Source organism: Carassius carassius, chromosome 10, assembly GCF_963082965.1.
Source record: "Carassius carassius chromosome 10, fCarCar2.1, whole genome shotgun sequence".
NCBI lineage: Eukaryota > Metazoa > Chordata > Actinopteri > Cypriniformes > Cyprinidae > Carassius > Carassius carassius.
The window spans coordinates 16298476-16318253 of NC_081764.1; the positions used below are offsets into that span (position 1 = coordinate 16298476).

A 19778-nucleotide genomic window follows, 5' to 3' on the forward strand; every position below is an offset into this window, starting at 1 on the left:
GGAACGAATCATTCAAGACTGCGGCATGTTTGAAGATCATGAATGATTGTTTAAAATACATTTTACAATGCAAGCCAAGTGGCTCCACCTAAAGGTTAAAAATTTATTTGTTGAGCTTGATCTGTTGGTAGTAGCTGTGCAAAATAATAAATACATAAATGGCTCATGTAAATATAAATAAAAACAATGAGAGGGGAAAATGTGATGTTGGTTAGGTTTATCTGTGTGTTAATGTATGATAATATAGAAATAAAGAAATGAGTTGCTCACAATTCATAAAACCAGATTGGTGTTGTGTTTTGAATGCAGATTAGTTTGTATCTGTTATTATTTTTATTTATTGCTTATTAAATGTGCTTCGTTAAATGTGGTGGTCACCACATGTCAAGGAACAGCAGATGAAAACTGGCACATTTATACATCCCCAATATTAATGTGTATTGTTCTTAAAAGTTGTACTTTTTTTTATTAGTATATTTTTTATTATACATTTTAGTTGAAGTCAGTGCTTTTTTGAAGAATTCTGAAAGTAAAAATGACAGTGTGAGAAGTAGTATGCCGCCTTACATTTTGCCAAGGTTAAAAAATCAAATTAGATCAGTAAATGAGCATTTGTATGCAATCATTGACATCATATATAAAGCATAAAACACTCAATGTGACACAAATGTCTTAAATTCTGGTGTTATTCAATAATTTTGCTCTCAAAAGTCTTTGACTGTTTTGTCTTGCCAACATCCATCTTTCAGCAGTTGTATGCATGAAAGTGTAGAAGTTGTGAAAAGCATCATCATTGTCATAGCATAAAATTTAAAACGTATAGTTGTCGATTTAAATGTTTCTCAGACAACAGCCATTTTGTTTTATTGATATTTTTGGCTAAATAAATCAACCTCACCAATTCTTTTTAAAAACCCTTCAAATGTATAACTATGAAAAAGCAGCTACTGAAGAAGATACAAAAAGTGAGCAAAGAGTGAAATGTGTGTCTTTCCCTCCCCTTTTTTAAGACAAAGTTCACAACAGTACATTCAAAATATATGTAAAATATATATTAATGCACAAAAATGATATTTAGCTTATTAATTAAAAAAAGTCTTCTATTTTATTTATTCAACAACACATTACAAATGACACACATCATACATCAAGGAGATGCATCTTTAGAGAAAAATTATCAATTTATCCCAGATCAATTCAGCAGCCTAGTAGGCTACATGAACAACTAATGCATTTGATTTTCTTTTGGAAGCAGACAACACGTGTCATACCATGTTGAAAGTAAGCGGGTCTAGAAAGCTTTTTTTTATTAATCAAATCTAAAATCTCGCTCTTGTAGAATCAATCCACAGTTTTGCCGATTATCGCGTCTTACGTCGCGTCTAGGCTTGTGCTAAGCGCGTGCGTGTAGTCGAAGCGACAAGACGCTGGTATTTACGACACAGTTTGACGTGGACCGTCACCACAGCAATGGCGGATGCTGTAGGGGAAGTGCTTCAAGGCAGCTGGTAAGAAAACGCCACTGATCAGTTTTAACGTAGAACGGTTCACGGTTCCTAGTCTGATATTGACACTTGGAACTTGAAGTCCGTTGAAGAAATACTATTAATGTAGCTTTTTTCACGACAGCTGTTTGAGTGTCAGGTAGAAAGCGATGCTGAGCTAAACAGCTAACGTTAGTCTGGCTAGCCAAAGCATCGAGTGTATTGTTTGGAGACTTCATATGTTTCACAGACCTTCTCAGCAGTGTGACACAGTCTTTTTTGTGATCTGTATAATACGTATTTTAAGCGATTAAACGCCATTGTTGTGTTCTCGTAGAAGCTGGTTGTGTTAAAACCGCTTTTGCTAGGTGTTAGCGTAGCTTTGCTGACAATAGAGCTGTGATGATTATGATATAATCTTAATTTTCGATACCATTTCACTATGGCCAGGTTTTTCCCCCCACTAATATGGTAACGATGGGGTTTAGCTAACGTTTCTCGGCTCTTGTTAAAAGTGCGAGTTCTTCCGTTTAGCTGTGTAAGACATCTTTAATTGCTATAGCAAGTTACTTTTTTGAAACCGTGATCCAGGAACTGACTGAAACAACTTTATGGACTTTTGTGACTCTCTCTTGTCCTCTGAGGTTGAAAATAACGACAAAGATCATAATTTCAATTATCTACTGAAATAACAAAATGGAAATGGAATGGTGGATTACTTTACAGTTTTTTCCCTTCTTCTTGTGATTCTTATTATGATTCAGTTATGTCTTGTACAGGAAAGTTGTATGAGCATCAGACTCCTCGCAAGTTATAAATGTCTGTGGAATGTATGACTAAATTTTCTTTTGACAGCCCAAGTAAACTGACAACTTATTGACATCAACATTTTTTGTGCTTTATTGTTTGTGTTGACATGTTTTGGTTTAGAACAGAACTGTTCAGAAAACCATTTCCAGTCTTGAAGTAATACACATGTATTTACCATTTGTTAAATTGTCATATACCTGAAGATCAGTCTTTTCACTCATAATCCACACACCATTAAAGTTTTTTAAACAGTTTTGCTTACCATTCTACAGAGGAACTGCAAAATGACAAATAGTTTGGTAAAAATTTTAATCCTAAATTTTAATTTTAGTATTTAGCAGTTCCTCCACAACAGGAAAATATTCACACACAGACATCCCAGACACACTTCTGTTAGTGTGCATTTTATCCTCTTCCTGTTTTCACAGACAGTGACCAGGAAGATAAATTATTCTGATAAATTGAGCTTTAGGATGTGGAGATAAAAGTGTGAGGGTGGCTTATATTTCAGTCTGTAATATCAAAGTCCATTACACATGGCGTTTCAAAAGGTTTTTTTTTGTTTACCTAAAAAAATAAATAAACAATTTGTTGGCTCTTAAAGTTTCCTGTCTTAAGGCATTATTATTATTATTATTAAGGCATTCAGCCAAAATATCAGGACGTGGCAACTTGCATTTCTCACCCCAGTTGGGAATGCTTGGTATGGCTGGTTGTTAGACAGCTTTCGTCTTCTTCCTTAAGAGTATGTGAGGAATTTAGAACGAGTGTGGAACCCATCAACAATAACCTTTACACCATATTTGGGTTTCTTTATGTATTTATTAACCAATTCCATTGATGTAAATAAATATCATCACAGCACTTCGGGTGGCTTACAGATTTTGTAAAAATTGCAAGAATGCATTGGATGCAACATTTGAATGGGTTGAAAATTATACCAAAAAAGAAACACATTGTCATTGAGTACTAAATTGCAGGTATACATTAAGTATTTGTTGTTTTTGTAATTGTGAATTATTGCTCCGTAAAAAGTTTATTTTGTAATATGTTGTATGTTTTAGCTGCAGCTGTTGTACACATTAAAGAATTGCAGCATTTGCAGTGTGTTTTTAATGAGTGATGCAGATATTCTGATTCCAGCACAGATGTTTTCAGCAGTGGAGTGTGTGTCTGAGAGTGTGGCTTTGTCTGGGTTTTACTTAAGTTACCTAAGCTAAGTCCAGTGCTCTCTTTTTGTCTCCTGGAAATCCCCACGCCAAGTTCTTAGCTTGTTTTGCTAGTTTCTAGAGTTTGTAGTACTTTTGAGAGAAACCCTGGAGGAGAGTGGAGTGCTGTGCCCTTTTGACTGAATATTGCACTTGGTGGAAGTCTTTTTCTCCAGAATTCTCAATAATGTGTGTTCATTGCGTAGCCATGTCAGCTGGTGTGCACAAACACGCCTGCCTTGTTATGGCAATATTAATTTCTGTATAGCTGCTCAGCATATTGCTCATAAATGATTAATGTCAGAGGCTGTTCACGCTGGATGCTTTTTGCTATCTGCCTAAGCTATTATTCCAAAGCAGTATTGTCACACTGAAGACTTATTCAGCTTTGCCATGACAGGAATAAATTACATTTAACATTCAAAATAAATACATTTATTTGAATAATTTCACTATTAGTGTTTTTACAGTATTTTGATTAAATACACAGCTTTTGTGATCATTATAATTTTTTTTTTCAATATAGAATAATTTAGAATTTTTAAATACTGTTGTTACTGCCATTTTGTTACTGTTTCGTAGTTCTGTTTAGGTAAAGCAAACCCATTTGCACGAGGTCTGAATCTGTCCATGACTTCTTCTAAATGAAGTTTTGAGTGATTTGATCACAGTGTGTCGTGTGCATTTATTGTGTGTGTGTTTTCTGAAGGAATGATGATCTGGCTGATGCTCTTGACTCGGCAGAATGTGATCTGGACACTGACCAGGATGGTGTTATCCAGGTCCGAAGCCTACCCCCACAACAGCGGGCCAAGCTATGGATGGTAGGTATATATATAATATATGTGTGTGTGTGTCTGAAGACAAAATGACTTGCCTAATTAGCCTGTGTAGCATCAAGTGGAAAACACTGGCTATATGGATTATGAAAAAGCTTTAAAAGATTGTACATGCTGTGTGTTGATGAGAGAGACAGAAAAGGCATTCATGCTTATGATAGAATACATAAGAGATCCATGCAGAGCTTTGTTTTAAAGGGTTTCCTTGAGAGACAGTGGGTCCCAAAGGGCTTTAGAGAGCCTCTGTATCGATCAGATGGCCATTAACGAAACTTTAGTAGATACACTATGCTTTAGGAGCCTTGTTGAATTTCAGTTGCTTTCTTTATTCACTTTTTCCCAAAAGTTTTAGTTCTGGCTCTGATGTTGAACGTGTGTTGACAGATTGCTTTGAACGTGTCTGGTAAAGGAGATAGTCTGTCCTCATGGGATGGGGCTTTGGACCTAGCAGAACAGACGCTCATTCACAACCGCAGTCAGCAGATCATTGGTGAATAACCTTTGCACACATCACCTCATTTTCATTGTGCCATTTATGTGTAGTAATGCACTACACATCTATAGTATATCAGTTCTATGAATGTGGTCAGACACTTTATTATAAGCCTACAGGTTATTCAAAACATCCTGTGACACATTGTGTATTCCACACACATTTGCCTGTTAGCAAGATTTTCTGTTTGTTTGTGTACTTCTGCAGTTTTAAAACACTTTAACTGCAGTGATGACTTTATTTGTAAAACATGTCTTGAAACTAAACTAGCAAATTATTTTTGTATTAGGAGTACCTTCTTAATATTATTTTGATTTAATTTTGTAATGCAATTAGGCATTTTTAATTAGGTTATTTTGGAGAATTTGTTTTGTAATTTGTTTAAAGTCTGCATGCAATTTCCTCTTTTATTAGGCATGCTATAGCTATGAGAATTATTCATTCATGTATATTTATTTCCTATTTTTGGGCCTCATAATGTTTGATTAAAATATCATAATTCAGTCTTTTTTTTGATCAAATGTCACTATGCAAAATAAAAGATCTGCCGCTATTTCAGTTCTATTCTTATTTTATTTAGATTATTTTATGAATAAATAAAATTTATTTAGTCATTTAATTAGTTAGTTATTCCAGCTCAAATACAAACGGTCAACTTTCATTTTAATGTAAAGTTTGTACACTTAATGAAATAAATAATGCTTTTGACAAATTTTGAATGGAAATGAAATTAAACCTCATACTATTATCTAAGAAAACAATTGGTTCTATCACACATTGATTTATGTCTTGCATTTTGACCAAAGTTAATAAACCAACAGTACTAGCTTGGTTGCTCATCTTGGAAGGATGCTTCCAGAGTCATGATAAATCTCATGCATTCTTTGATTTTTTTTGTGCACAAACCTGTTATCTCAAGCAATGTACTAGGGGAAAATATGAATATGAAATAGTGGGATTTTTTTATATTATGATGCTAATTGTTTCTATGCATATAGATGAGCTAGGCATACCAGTAGAGGAAGGACGGGACCTGGTGTCAGATGTGGAGTCAGTGATCACCTTTTACTGCAAGTCCAGAAATGTCTCCTTCACTCCAGATCTTAGTTGGCCACACATCCTCAAACCACTCCTGGGCTTACAGCTGTCCCGCAAAGACCTCTACAACTGCTTCTACGCCATCATGAATAAATACATCCCACGGTAGGGGTGTTTCATATGTCTCTCTGTGTTTTTCTCTACTTAAAAAACTAATTATAATAAAATGTTGCAGATAATGTAGCAAAAACTGAATCCCTGTAACGATTTCAACTGAAAGAAAGTTTGTTTGTTTTTTTAACCTCTTGACCTCTTCAAAGGTCTTGTCTGGCCAAAAAGGACAATTGAAACAATTAGGTTGGCAGAAGTGGGGCATGCAGGCTTTATATATATCAGGTTTCTTGATTAAGGGTCATATTATTTGCCCTTTGCAGAGACTGTGTTGTGAAGGGAAGACCATTTCACCTCTTCAGACTCCTGCTGCAGTACCATGAGCCTGAACTCTGCTCATTCCTGGACACAAAAAAGATCACTCCTGATTCCTACGCCATCAACTGGGTCAGTCGATCTCTGGCCTGTTTGAATATTTTATCAAGTATTTGGCTAAGTACAGGGCTGTCCAATCCTGCTCCGACTTGCCACAACGCACCTTCCTGGAAGTTTCTAGTACAAGTTTCAAGACCTAGATTAGCTGGTTCATGTGCGTTTAATCAAGTAATTGAAGTTGAAGCTTTAGTCGAGACTTAGGTCTCTGCAGAGTAAAAGTGGGCGTTTATCACCTTGTGGGTGTCTTCAAACTGCTGGGTGTTTCTAAATCATGCAATCATGATCCTCCTTACCCAACCCCACCCCTAAACCTAACGTCACTAGGGCCCCATTTACACTGCAAGGTTCAAGTGACCCAATTCTGATTTTTTTCCTCTCATGTGGCACAGATCGGATATGACCGGTGAATGTGTAAGCAGGAAAAAACTGCATGGATTCCGATGTTCTCAGATCTGATTCAGGCCTCATTCATATGTGGTAATAAATCGGATATGAATCGGATATGTGCATTTGCGTGTGCCGTGTAAGCAGACAAATTGGATATTCCCCAGTAAATGCTATATACAGTCAGAAAATCGGATTTGGGAATCAAGACCTGTAGTGTAAATGCAGCCTATGACGTCCATCAATCAGGTATCATGGTGTAAAAACTCCCTGTTCTGGTAACTCCCATTTCTTTCCTGCAGAGACCTATACTTGCTTTAGTCTGCGGGACAGTGGCCATCCAGGAGCTGGATTGGAAACCCCTGGCTTAGTATATGTAATTTATACTTAACTCATACTTACCATGGATCAATTCTGAAAGCGTTTTATGGTCATATTCCTAAAATGAGTCAAATTAATTATTTTGAGTTGTATGCTAAAGAATCCTTTTTTTTCCTTGTATCCTGCAGATGGGCAGTCTCTTCTCTAGCAACTGTCTCCCTGAGGTGTCACAGGCCTTGTGGGATATTTATCTCCAACAAGCGGACCCTTTTCTCATTTTCTTCCTCATGCTCATCATCCTTGTCAATGCCAAGTATGTGACAGTTCAGACTGTTCAGTGCACTCAATTAATTAATGAACTGCACCGAGGCAGTTTTTCTCACCTGTTTATGAGATCAAGCAAAAAAAAGTTTTCTCTGTTTTCTGATGTCCAGAGAAGGCATCCTTGCCCAAGAGGGAGACAGCAAAGATGACATCATCAGTAAATTCTTCTGTGCTTTATTTATTAAAACAATACATTAAAAATAATCTTTAGCATTGTCCTGTGTGACCAAAGTGTACAGCTATACATTTTCTTTCTTTCTTTCTTTTTTTTTTTCCAGAAATGCTGGAGCAGTCACCAGCATTACTAGAGGCAGAGGACATTGAAGACTTGTTCTCTTTAGCTCAGTATTACAACAGCAAGACGCCTCTATCTCTCAGAAAGGTAAGCGTTGTCTGAGTTCTTTGGGCTGTGTATTAACAACTTCTTCTCAATATGATGCACATCACAATAGATGCATCAAGATAGAATCGCGGTGTGTCACCGAACAGTTTAGCAGGTATCAGATGTTTGTTTGTCTGGTTTATGTATGTGCAGGAGAACCATAATCTGTTTGGCAGCAGTCTGGTGGCTCTGAAAGAAGAAGACATGGACCTCAGTCAGGCTCTGTGTTTGCCTGTATCTGTCCCTGAAATCCTGCAAGCCAACCAGCTGCAACCTGTGAGTCCCAGCTCTAAGATAACTGGCCAAAACATCTCTACATCATCCTTCATATTTATTAATGTTGACGATCAACATTAAAGGGATAGTTCAGCCTGAATTTGTTTTCATCATTTACTCTATAGTAAATGTATAGTATGTAAACCCATACTAGTGGAAATATCTTTTAATATTTTCAAAAAAATTTTTTATCAAAAAGCGCTGTAAAAGTAATCAATATGAATCAAATGGTTTAATCCAAGTCTTTTGAAGAGACGAGATTGTTTTATAGCATGTTTACCATATTTCAAGTCAAGCACACACTTTTGAGCTTCTGTCCACCTATTTTATGTGCTCACTATGTGCAAAAAAACTACTTTGAATCTGACCCTGAAGATTCAGTCTTTCAAGTGTATTGTTTTCGTGCAACTGTGCACAAGAATCAACAACAGATGAGTTTTATTATGTGATGCCCTTTGTTTTTTCCAGAGATGTTATTTCCAATAATATGCATGTTTTTGTATGCTGTCTAGGAGGGTGTGAGGTTTTTTGTAGTTGACTGCCGTCCTGCTGAGCAGTACAATGCTGGTCACCTCTCCACTGCCTTTCACCTGGACTCTGACCTGGTAAGATTTTTTGCAGGCAGCATTTGTTCATAATAGTTCTAATATGAATTGGCAAAGTGGAGATTGATTTCCTTTTGGATCCACTTTGTTTCCTAAAAAATGCAAAGTTTAATGTGTGGCTACCTCATGGTGAAATTGCACACTGCTCCATGCACCTCTGTTTCCTTCACCAGCAAAACCGTAATAATATGCTATTGATTCACAGATGCTTCATAATCCTTCTGAGTTTGCCCTGTCAGTGAAGTCTCTTCTGGAGGCACAGAAGCAGTCTCTGGAGTCCGGCTCTGTGGCAAGCGGAGAGCATCTGTGCTTCATGGGCAGTGGACGTGAAGAAGAGGACATGTACATGAACATGGTGCTTGCCCACTTTCTGCAGGTCAGGACTGCATCTGCTGCTACATATGGAATTGTGTAAATCATTATTGGAAGCATTTCACAACTGTTAAGAATACAAGTGGTCAATCTCTCTTTTTTTTGTTCTAGAAAAATAAAGAGTTTGTGAGCATAGCAAAAGGTGGATTTATGGGTAAGTTCTGTTTTTAGTTAAATTAATAAAACATTTAATTAATTTTTTTGTATTGCATCTGTGTATTGTATCTTCTGGACAAATTTTGGACTAAATGTAATTAGAAAATCAAATATAAATAAACAATTAAATATAATTTGTTCAGATACTAAAAGCAGCAGTTACATTATGCAGATGAGTCTGACTATATAATTTATTTTCTTTAATGCTCAGCATTGCAGAAGCACCTAGCAGATATTAATGTTGAAGGGCCGGATAATGTTTATGTTCACTGGATCGTGAGCACCTCAGGATCCCACAGCAGCCTCAGCTCAGCTGACGTGAGTTTTGTGTGTGTGTGTGATACATTTTACAATGCTGTGTTACTCGACATGTAGCCTTCAAACCATGCTTTTTTTGGCATTGTTCTTATCTATTTTTCTCAGTCCATTTTCAACAGGGTTTCTGTGGGTCTTAAAGTCTTCATTTGTCTTTCCACAACATAAGGCTTTAAATCAGAGCAGGATGTCTTGAATTCAGAATGTTGCATCATTGCAAAAAAAGGAATATCTTTCGGAGTATTTTTGTTTTCCAACATAAATATCTAAACATCTTGAAAAAAAAAAAAAATTTTATTTGAGAGGCAAATATAAAACGAAATCTTGAGCATAAATAATTAATTTATGCCTTTTAATGGGGTATATGAAAACGTCCCTTTTATCTAAGTAGTTTTTTCTGCGCATACTGTCTGAAAGATTGATTTTTCCTGTTAAATGAAAAAGTAATGTAAATCGGTTGGAAGTTGTATTTTCAAACATTGATCCTCCTCAGACATTTACATTTAGAGAACATGTTTATGTTAAGGGTGTGTGATTTTTGATTGTGGATGATTAATGTCTCCAAAGCTTATAGTCTTAACTTCTGCATTGGAAAAATAAAGTGGACACGTGTAGCATATTATTTTCTGGGTGGTATTTAGTGCCATCATGTGGACATTTCAAGTAAAGCAAGCCATTAAATGTTTCAATTTTCATTGACAAGCAAATGGCTCTTTAGTCTTGGATGAATTAACTCCCATCTCTTATTTTGATCCAGGGGGAACTGAACAGCACAGATGGCAAAGGAGTTAAATCACTTGTCAACAAAATGACCTTCGCTCTCAAATCAAAGTCAGTTAATGTAAAAGAGAAGGTGATCAGCTTCATTGAAAACACTTCCACACCGGTGGACAGGTGAGCATCTTTCATATTCATTGCACTGGACAGGCATTCTTTCACATTTTCCTTTCCAGGTGTGTTCTATCTTCTATTAACTGAAAATATGAGGGCTGTTTAATGATCAGAGGCCAGTTGCAAAAACTTCTACACTGTCTTATTTTTCACCGCTACTTGTATTTAAAAGCAAAAACAAGCTGAAATTATATTATGTAGAGGAATTTCTTTAAAGTGATTGATTTTCTGAAGTCTTTCTGTTTTAATCATCTTCCCGACCTATGCCCTGTTATTTCACACTAGAATATCTTTCAATCTACCCTGGCCAGACAAGGGAATACTGGATCGGTAAGACTTCATTAATGTTTGTCTGTAGCCCCACCAGCGTGCATCTGGTTTCCGCATCATGCCCTCTCAAGGTGGCGCTGTCAGCTTTAGCTCATTGTAGGTGTTTTCAAAACCCTGAGTAAAGTATGCTCTAACACCATATGCATCTGCATCACCTGCATCTTTAGTGCAAATATCCTTTTCATCCTTCTGAATTTCCTGTTTCCTTCTCGGATACTTCTGAGAATATGGTCAGAATAGAGTAACATTCTAGAAACTGCTCATTTGTCATCCACTACCAGACATTCACACGCATGTGAAGTAGAATTCACAAAGACCACTCTGAGAAGTGGAAGCGGTCTTGTCACTTTCTGACAGTGTTGGCTGTTTTGACCTCTAACAGTGCTTTTGCCACTTTGTTCTTTGTTTTGTTTTACGCTAGCTGTTTGTGTCTCACAGCCTGATCTCTGCTGTCTGGGTCCTCATATGTTTGGAGAGAGAACACAGTCTTTCATTGTTTTTATACAGATTTGATCATAGCTGTGCAAGACTGGGGCAATTCAATGTTAAAGTTGTTCAGTTTTACAGAAACATGGACTTTTGTGCAGTGCCTGGGCTTCCACACTTTGATTCTCATCTCTGGTAGATTGCGAACATGTTAACTGATCTTTCTTCCAACTAACGGTACTCACCTTTTTAAATCCTAGAGGACACCTCATCTCACTGCCATGCTCTTAGAATGTCTGTATTAGGACAAAGAAAACAATGTTGGTGTGAAGGGCAAATTTTTATTCTTCTTGTAGGTTTTATACAGTAAGTACCTCTGATGCTTCTTATTTCCTTCAGGCACGTAAGCAGCAGTGATCGGGTGGGGAAGCCATACAGGGGAGTGAAGCCTGTCTTCAGCATTGGTGATGAGGAAGAGTATGATACAGGTAAATACACCGATTTAAATCAGGGACATTCATACTTCATACACACTCGCACTATTGTAATTATTTATAACAAACACTTACTCCTATTTTATTTTTTTTAATCAAAATAAGTTGTAATATAAATATTAATTTAAAAACTTAAATTTACAAAATTTAAATTAAAAATGTTGTAGTAAACTAAAACTAAAAACTACATTAAACTACAATAAAGCTAAACCGAAATATAAAAAATGACAAAGCAGATACAAAAAAAAAAAACATAAAAATAAAAGCTGAGTTAATACAAAATGAGCTAAAAAAAACAAAAAAGAATCCTGTATGATTTGTGCTTTTTATTTAGTAATTTGAAGGCATAAAAAAAAAAATATATATATATATATATATATATATATATATATATATATATATATATATATATTATTTAGCAAATATCTTGAAAATGGCCATTTCTCTCCTATGCACTGTCATGTGAGTATGTGTAAACAGAAGTTTCATGCTGGCCTGTGGAATATGTTAAAGACGATTGTTAATATAACTAATGTAAATCATTTTAATACTTACTGGGGAAGCTTGTCGAGTCTTCCTCTTGGGTCTGGCCCCCTGGTGGAGAACTACTGTACTAAACCTTTGCCATGCTACATATGTGACCCTGGACCACAAAACCAGTCTTAAGTCTCTGGGGTATATTTATAGCAATAACCAAAAATACATTGTATGGTCAAAATGATTGATTTTTCTTTCATTCTAAAACCATGAAGATATTTTGTAAATTTACTACTGTAGATATATCAAAACGTCATTTTTGATTAGTAATATGCATTGCTAAGAATTCATTTTTGGACAAATTTAAAGGCAATTTTCTCAATATTTAGATTTTCTTTTCTTTTTTTTTTTTTTTAATTTATGCACCTTATTCCAGATTTTTTTTTTTCATCGCTGTATCTCGACCAAATATTGTCATATCCTTACAAACCACACATCAGTGGAAAGCTTATTTATGCAGATTTCAGATGATCAATAAATCCTAATTAAAAAAAATAAAAATATCCTTGTGACTGGTTTTGTGGTCCAGGGTAACACAAATAAATTCAACATTTGTGTTTTTCCTTAATGTTTTTTATTTATTTTTTTATTTCATCTTTTCAGATGAGATTGACAGCTCATCTATATCAGATGATGACAGGAAAGAGATTGTCAATATTCAGACTTGGATCAACAAACCAGATGTGAAGCATCATATTCCATGTAATGAAGTTAAGGAGACTGGACACATGTTCCCAAGGTGAGGTTGTCCGCCTGAACACACGACATGGGTCGGCCCTCCAAGTCAAAATAATCAAATAAGTTTAAATACTAAAAAAAAAGAAATATCAAATAAAATAATGTTATATTTTATGTTAACCAAGGTAGTCCATAAACTAATACTGTTGCATGTGAAAAACTTGTAATAATAGTCCATCCCTTCAGATACTGGGCCGTCCTATCTGGTGGATGGTGGGTTGAGTATAATGGTGATAACTCTGTTGTTTTATCTTCCACAGCCATCTGTTGATCACTGCAACACACATGTACTGTTTGAGAGAGATCGCTGCCCGAAAAGGTTTTGCTTACATTCAATCCAGACAAGCCCTAAACTCTGTGGTTAAGATCACCTCCAAGAAGAAGCATCCAGAACTTATCACTTTTAAGTTTGGCAACAACAATGCTTCAGGAGTGGAGATATCGGCTGTGGAGAGGTATGCTAACTGACAATAGGACACCAGTTGATATTTTACTTTCACTTTTATCTCCTAGTCTCTATAATACTGTAGACCAGTATAATAATATATATAATCAATTACAGTAGCTTTTGATTTATACTTTTCAGTTTTAATTTTAATATGTTGATCGGTTCCCCTTATCAAGCATTAGTAAATGCATTAACTAATAATATTTAACAATGAGTAATACATGAATTACAGTGTTAATTTTTGTTATTGTTAGTAACCGTAGTAATAAAAATAGAACTGTTGATTGTTAGTTAATGTTAGCTCGGGTCCATTAAATAATTTTAACATACCGCGATTTTAAATACAGCTTTTGATTAGATTTTTAGTAATTGTTCAAATGAATATTATACAAGATAAATAAATGCTTTAGAAGTATTTTAAATGCTCATTTTGGTAACTAATGTTACAATAGAATAGCATGTCAGTTAAAATTTGTTTGAAGTTTATCTAATATTTGTTTGTTTTTTTCAATGTACAAAAATATTTTTTATAGTTTTAATTAAAAAATATAAATGGCTAATAGCTTAACAGAATATATAGATATTTGTAAAAAAAAAAAAAAAAATTAAATATTTTTTTTGTACTTTTGAACAGTAGCTGGTATCATTTACAAATTTTTGTGATTTGTACTGCTCAATGAGCTTTAACAATGACTTGTGTACTGAGGGAAAAAATGCTAGTTGGGTGAAGTTCCAAGTTCCTTTAGACTAAAAGCTCAAAATTAAACTGAAAATGTTTTACAAATCCTTAGCGCTTAATGTTTACTTATTTTAGTAGGCTTATGTTTGTCAGTGTTGGGATATTTCTTGTCTTCTCTCCTGTAGGTATTTAATTCCAGATGCAGGTGACGCCACTAAAGTCATCAAACAGCAAATCATGAAAGTTCTGGATGCTATGGAGAGCTCTTAGTGACGGAGACATCAGAGATGCTGCACTATGGTCCAGGTATCCAGGAAACACCACAGCTCCAACCAAAACCACCTGAAGGGGAAGGAGGGACTAGAGCATTCCCACACTGTTTTTTCGTCATCACCCAGCCCCCACCCCTTCACCTCCTCCCTGGGCAACACTGACGTGGAGTTCTGTCATGTCTTTTAAGGCACATTGCCATCAAGATTGACAGGGGCTCTCAAACTTTGGCCTTGGAGATGTCTATATGAGAAATGGTTATTTTGTTCATTTTGCTTTGTGATTTTGATTTCGGTTTTGAAAAAACCGACCTAATTAAGCAAGTTTGATTTATCCTCTCCTTTATTTGTCTCGAGCCTTAATGAGCTATAGCTTTTTATATGAGTCTAAAACAGGATGAGAATACGGTTTTGGTACCTCAATCGAGGAACTTCATTGCTCTTTATCTGCTTCAGTGTTTGAGGTCACTCATTCTTTAACCATTTGAAGATGTAAGCGTCATATATTGCTGCATACTCTTGTAACTGAGAAGAGTAGGATTTATTTATCAGATCAGTGTTTTTACAGCAAGCAGATTCACCAGGAGCCTCCGTACAGGCATTGTGGTGAATAAATATACTTAATTTTCATATTTGGGAAGTACGCTACCCTACAGGATGCTGCTTGCACAAGTGTGACACACGAATACTTCCATGCATCTCTGCTGCTCTGTGTTGATTGACTAAAACGCCCTGAAATTAGTAGAACCTTTTGTCAGTATCTGGTTCCATAAAGTTGAAAACTTTCAAGATTGAAGGGAACAGGTCGGTGAGGCAATTGAAAGTAAAAAGGGTCATCTCTAAGTAACGGCCAAGTTTGCAAGAGAATGTATTGTGAACCTGAAATTTTGGATGCCTGCCACCTACTGTTGAGAATAGTAATGCAAGTTATACCATATACTAATGCGAAGCACAAAAGAAAAAAATGTAGCCATCAAAAATAAACCTATACATAAACCTAACACAAGTCAAGTGAATGTTAAATGAAGACTAAGGGAGGATGATGCATAACATATTGGAACTAGTCCTGTAAATTTGTCGCACTATGCAAGTTCTAAAAATTAAAATTGAAAGTCTTAAATGAGTGCGTTAAAAGAAGTTCAGAGGACCGTATCCCCAGTGCTCAACTTTAACCATTGTTTATTGTCTGTTAAACCACAGAATGCCATTGATAAAATCCACTATGCCTGACTATTCTATTTAAATAAAATCAGTTTGGTTCTATTAAACGAAAAAACGATGTTAAATGATATTTGTTTTATTTGGTTTATATCAAAATAAGTACATTGCAACATATTTACAAAAATAATCGCTTGATAAAGAATTGTTTACTCCGTTGTCACATGAACGCGTAATAGAAAAAATCTGTACAACATTGCCACAGAGGGCTAACAAGTATCAAGAGAATTGGAAATCTGTTTTTAGAAAATACTGAAGCCACATTACATTGGCATTGTACCAGTGTAAATCTCTTTTATACTTTTAGAGGCCAGTAAACAGCATGTCAGACTGCTGACAGCATCACAACTGTCAGAAGCAATTCAATACTTACTGCAATTCAATAGTACTGAGTGTCTGCAACTCACAAATGAAAGATACAAAGAAGGGTTTACAGTATTACATAAAGGCTACATGACAACATCAGTCTTACACCACGAATGAAAACGAACGAATAACACTTTCTGCGAGAATAAAAGAAAAGAACCATGTGCGATTTCGATTTGAAATACATACAAAAATGACATTGTTCGTCTGCAAGGAATGATCGTCACAACAAAGAATACAATTAACACTAAAGCTCCTGCTGGGAGGAAAAAAACCAAAACAAAACCGAAATACACCTTTGGCCATGTAACAAAACAAAAAAAGAAACCCCAAAAGTTCAGTGTGTATTTTGTGAATAGTAAGAACATGTCAGCATTTCTTAAGTGCTTGGTCTCAAGAAACAGTAAAAAATTACAATTTAGCAAAGCACCATTTCCCCTCAGCTATTGCTGTTTGCATTCAATTAAGGGGCTTGAAATGATAACCAAAGCTAAATCCACCAGAAAAAAATGAAACCATAAAGGACTTTAAGTGCATTTTATCTGCCCATTTAAGTTTAAGTGAACTAGATTTTTTTTTTTTTTTTTTTTACATCTCTTGCAGAGGAAAACTGTGAAACGATCTGGACCAACACCAAGTGTGTTAATAAAACAGAGCGTGTGAGTGTTTATGTGCATGGTTGTATGTATGTATATCGTTGTGAACGGTGATGCACCGCGTTCATTCTCCCTCCTCCTTGATGCGCTGTTGCTTGTTGCGGCGGGAATCTGGAGCCAGGTCAAAAGAGAAATCGGTCCAGTCGTCTCGTGGAGGAAATGAAATGGTCTGACGGAGAGTGAAACGCACTGCATCGATCACACGCTCGCCTCGGGCTTCAGTGGGGCCCACGCTGACGGTGGATGTCCCGCTAGAGGTGCGCAACATGTGGGGAGGTGGAGAAAACTCCATGGTCTGCCGGTACTCCATGATTCCTTTCCAGATGATGTGCTGGAATTCTGTGGGAATCTTCAGCCTAGACAAGTCCTGTGGATAGATATACCACAGAGCTCATGAATACAGTAGCCATTGCTCTGATGTCTCCATCCAGACAAGCCAGATCCTATATTTTGACATGGATCTTCTACAGTGAATAATCCATAAACAATCCACACAATGCCAGTTGAAGTCTTGTGAAGTGAAAAGAAACTAAATCCATTAAGACGTTTGGAATTTAAACTGTCAATCCATAAAAAATGATTCCTCCATGAAAACATCTATCCTCTGCTGTCCTTCCAAAACAAACCAACATATTGGTTTAGAACCATTTTCGACTGTTTTAGACAGTGCATGATCTATGCATATTTCTCCCCTGATTCAAGAGAGACTTTTTTTTTTTTTTTACTGGAGAAAGCAATATTATGGACAGAGGTTGAATGGATTTATTTTCTGTTCATAAGATGTTAACCAAGTCATTTTATGGATCGTTGTGATGTTATTATCAGCAGTTTTAACTGACAGCACCCATTCACTGCAGAGGATCCACTGGTGAGCAAGATGCTAAATCTCTCAAAATCTGTTCAGATGAAGAAGAAAAACGTGTCTGCATCTTGGATGGCCTGATGGGGGAGTATTTTCAGCTAATTCTAATTTTAGATGAATTATTCTTTTAAACATGTACCTGCTAAATAATTTTTCCAGGAGAAAGGAGAAAGGCAAATTCCTCACCTCTAAATTGTAGTTCTCAATCTGGTAGATATTGGTCAATCCTTGGGCTGTGAAATAGTCCAAACAGGCTGAGCAGCCCAGTCTCAACAGGAAGCTGCAATTGACAGATATTAAGCTTTAACACGATCACATAACATGATTATATTACACTTTCACCTGCATGCTGATTCAGAGAGACTTACTGTAAGTGTATTTGTGTACCTGGAAATGCTGTTATCCATGGGGTAGGGTGGCGGAGGTGTGCAGTGAGAGGGCACCATTTGTAACTGAGACTGCAGGGGGTTGGTGGGGCTCAGGGCATTCATGTCCGTGTTCATGTGAACAGGGCCGCCCATCATGGGAGGGGTCACTGAAGGGAGGGGAAAGGGTTGAGACTGTAATAAACCTCAAAAAAAGGGAAATAGAACGGTAACACTTTACAATAAGGTTCAATGTTAATGCATAAGGTATCAGGAACGAATAAAATAAACCTTTACAGCATAATGATTTTTGTTCATAGTAATTTCTAATGAGAAAAACAATGAAGAATATACAAAAGTTTGGAATCTGTTTTTTTTCTTCTCTGATGCTCACCAAGGCTGCATTTATTTAATCAAAAGTAAGTGTAAAAGCTGCTTTCTATTTTAAGACATTTTAAAATGTGATTCAATTCTGTGATAGCAAAGCTGAATTAAGGCAGCCATTAGCCCAGTTCTCAGTGTCACATTCTTCTTCAGAACTTATTCTAATATGATGATTTGGTGCACAAGAAATTTCTTTATCAATGTTGAAAAAAGTTTAATGTTTCATTAATCATTCAATAGTTCGGGGTCTCAAAAAATCCTGAAAACAGATTTTTAAAGTATAATCTCTCACAGTATTACTATTGTTTTTACTGTATTCTTCAAATGAAGACAGCATTAGTCAGCATAAGTAATTAATTTCAAAAACATGTAAAAATATCTTAAAGATTCCAAACCTCTGACAAACATTTGTAAAATTACAATTTATTATTCATTGTTTTTTTTCATGATAACAAATGCATTAACTAATGTTTAACCTTATTTTAAAGTGTTACCAATAAAATAAAACCATGCAATATTTTCTATGTCCCCAACCTGCCAAAATGTATTATAGTATTACTATATATACACACACACTACATAAACTGTGACGCCTTTGACTGAAATTGACTGAAATAACAAACTCCTGAGGGCTCTAAATATGGATTAGGTAATTTCAGAACATATGAAACCTTTGGCCTGATGTGTGAAATGTGAGAATGCATATTTGTCATGTGTAAGTAAATTTTGACAGTGCCAAAGGGAAGGCAGACTGTCCCACAAAGATCTAGTTCAATTTTAAAAGGAAACACTCTGTCAGATTGACATTGAGAACTGAGTGTCTCTCAAGCCCAGACAGGATCTTCTTCACTAGGGACTCTGAGATTCTAAGGGTTCTGAGACACGGAAAATTTAGATCAGAATTTATATTGTTTATACCATCTCTTGTAAGCCCTAACATACACTGAGACATTGGTGGATAGACTATAAATATATATTAATGGAATTATTGATAATTTTATAGAGCCCTTACTGTCAGTTAGTCCTCCAGTCATGCTGGATGGGGTGAGTGTGTTGCGTTGTTGGGGGTTGATGAGCTGACTGACTGAAGGCAGTTTGTTCTTGCAGAGGGTGGGTGAGCTGGAACCAAAGGCAGGCTGGGGTGGCAGAGAGTTCCTGTGGGACAGACGATGATACACTGATGATTACTGAAGCCAAGTTCCTTTGCATAGGCTTACATATGGATATTCCAGAAAATGATTAAATGCTTTCCACTTCATGGATGTCCTAAACTGTAGAGCTACACAGAACATATCTGTGCTATTCTGTGATTCTAAAAGTGGAATGAACATGCACATGGGTTAAAAGTCACATTGAGAGGAAAATAAATCAATTTACTTGTACTTTAAGTATAAATATCAAACGAAAAATGATCTTTCACACGCACAAAGAAAAGGCCACTATTTACTTACCCTCATGTTACAAACCCGTATTTCATTAAAAAAAAAAAAAAAAAAAAACAGGTTTCGAATGACATGAGACTGAGTAAATGACAGAACGTTATGAACTACTTCTTTAAATGA

General features: G+C 36.0%; 2 protein-coding genes across 13 annotated transcripts in view; one reads left to right on the forward strand and one right to left on the reverse strand.

Moving 5' to 3' along the window:
• The first annotated feature begins 1388 nt into the window (after nt 1–1388).
• LOC132151885 (TBC1 domain family member 23) lies at nt 1389–16276 on the forward strand. 2 transcript variants are annotated; one of them, XM_059560380.1, is made up of 19 exons: nt 1389–1508; nt 4212–4326; nt 4726–4831; nt 5833–6037; nt 6307–6430; nt 7312–7436; nt 7558–7604; nt 7726–7829; nt 7983–8105; nt 8618–8710; nt 8916–9086; nt 9194–9236; nt 9450–9556; nt 10311–10447; nt 10730–10774; nt 11600–11688; nt 12835–12970; nt 13230–13424; nt 14282–16276. In XM_059560380.1, exons 1-19 carry the CDS (start codon nt 1471–1473, stop codon nt 14364–14366), a joined length of 2088 nt encoding a protein of 695 aa, XP_059416363.1. In that variant the 5' UTR covers nt 1389–1470; the 3' UTR covers nt 14367–16276. The 2 variants fall into 2 exon arrangements, with proteins under 2 accessions (XP_059416363.1, XP_059416364.1); XM_059560381.1 differs by lacking the exon at nt 10730–10774.
• LOC132151886 (tumor protein 63-like) overlaps nt 15647–19778 on the reverse strand; it is a 45740-nt gene continuing 41608 nt past the window's right edge. For 4 of the 11 annotated variants that reach the window (XM_059560382.1, XM_059560383.1, XM_059560388.1 and 1 more), the window contains 4 exons: nt 19229–19371; nt 17855–18038; nt 17654–17747; nt 15647–16972 (listed from right to left, as the gene is read on the reverse strand). In XM_059560382.1, the coding sequence (XP_059416365.1) occupies nt 16670–16972; nt 17654–17747; nt 17855–18038; nt 19229–19371 (724 nt within the window). In that variant the 3' untranslated portion in view covers nt 15647–16669. Of the gene's footprint in view, nt 16973–17653; nt 17748–17835; nt 18039–19228; nt 19372–19778 lie in introns of all 11 variants that reach the window. The other 7 variants (XM_059560384.1, XM_059560386.1, XM_059560393.1 and 4 more) reach the window with 4 other exon arrangements.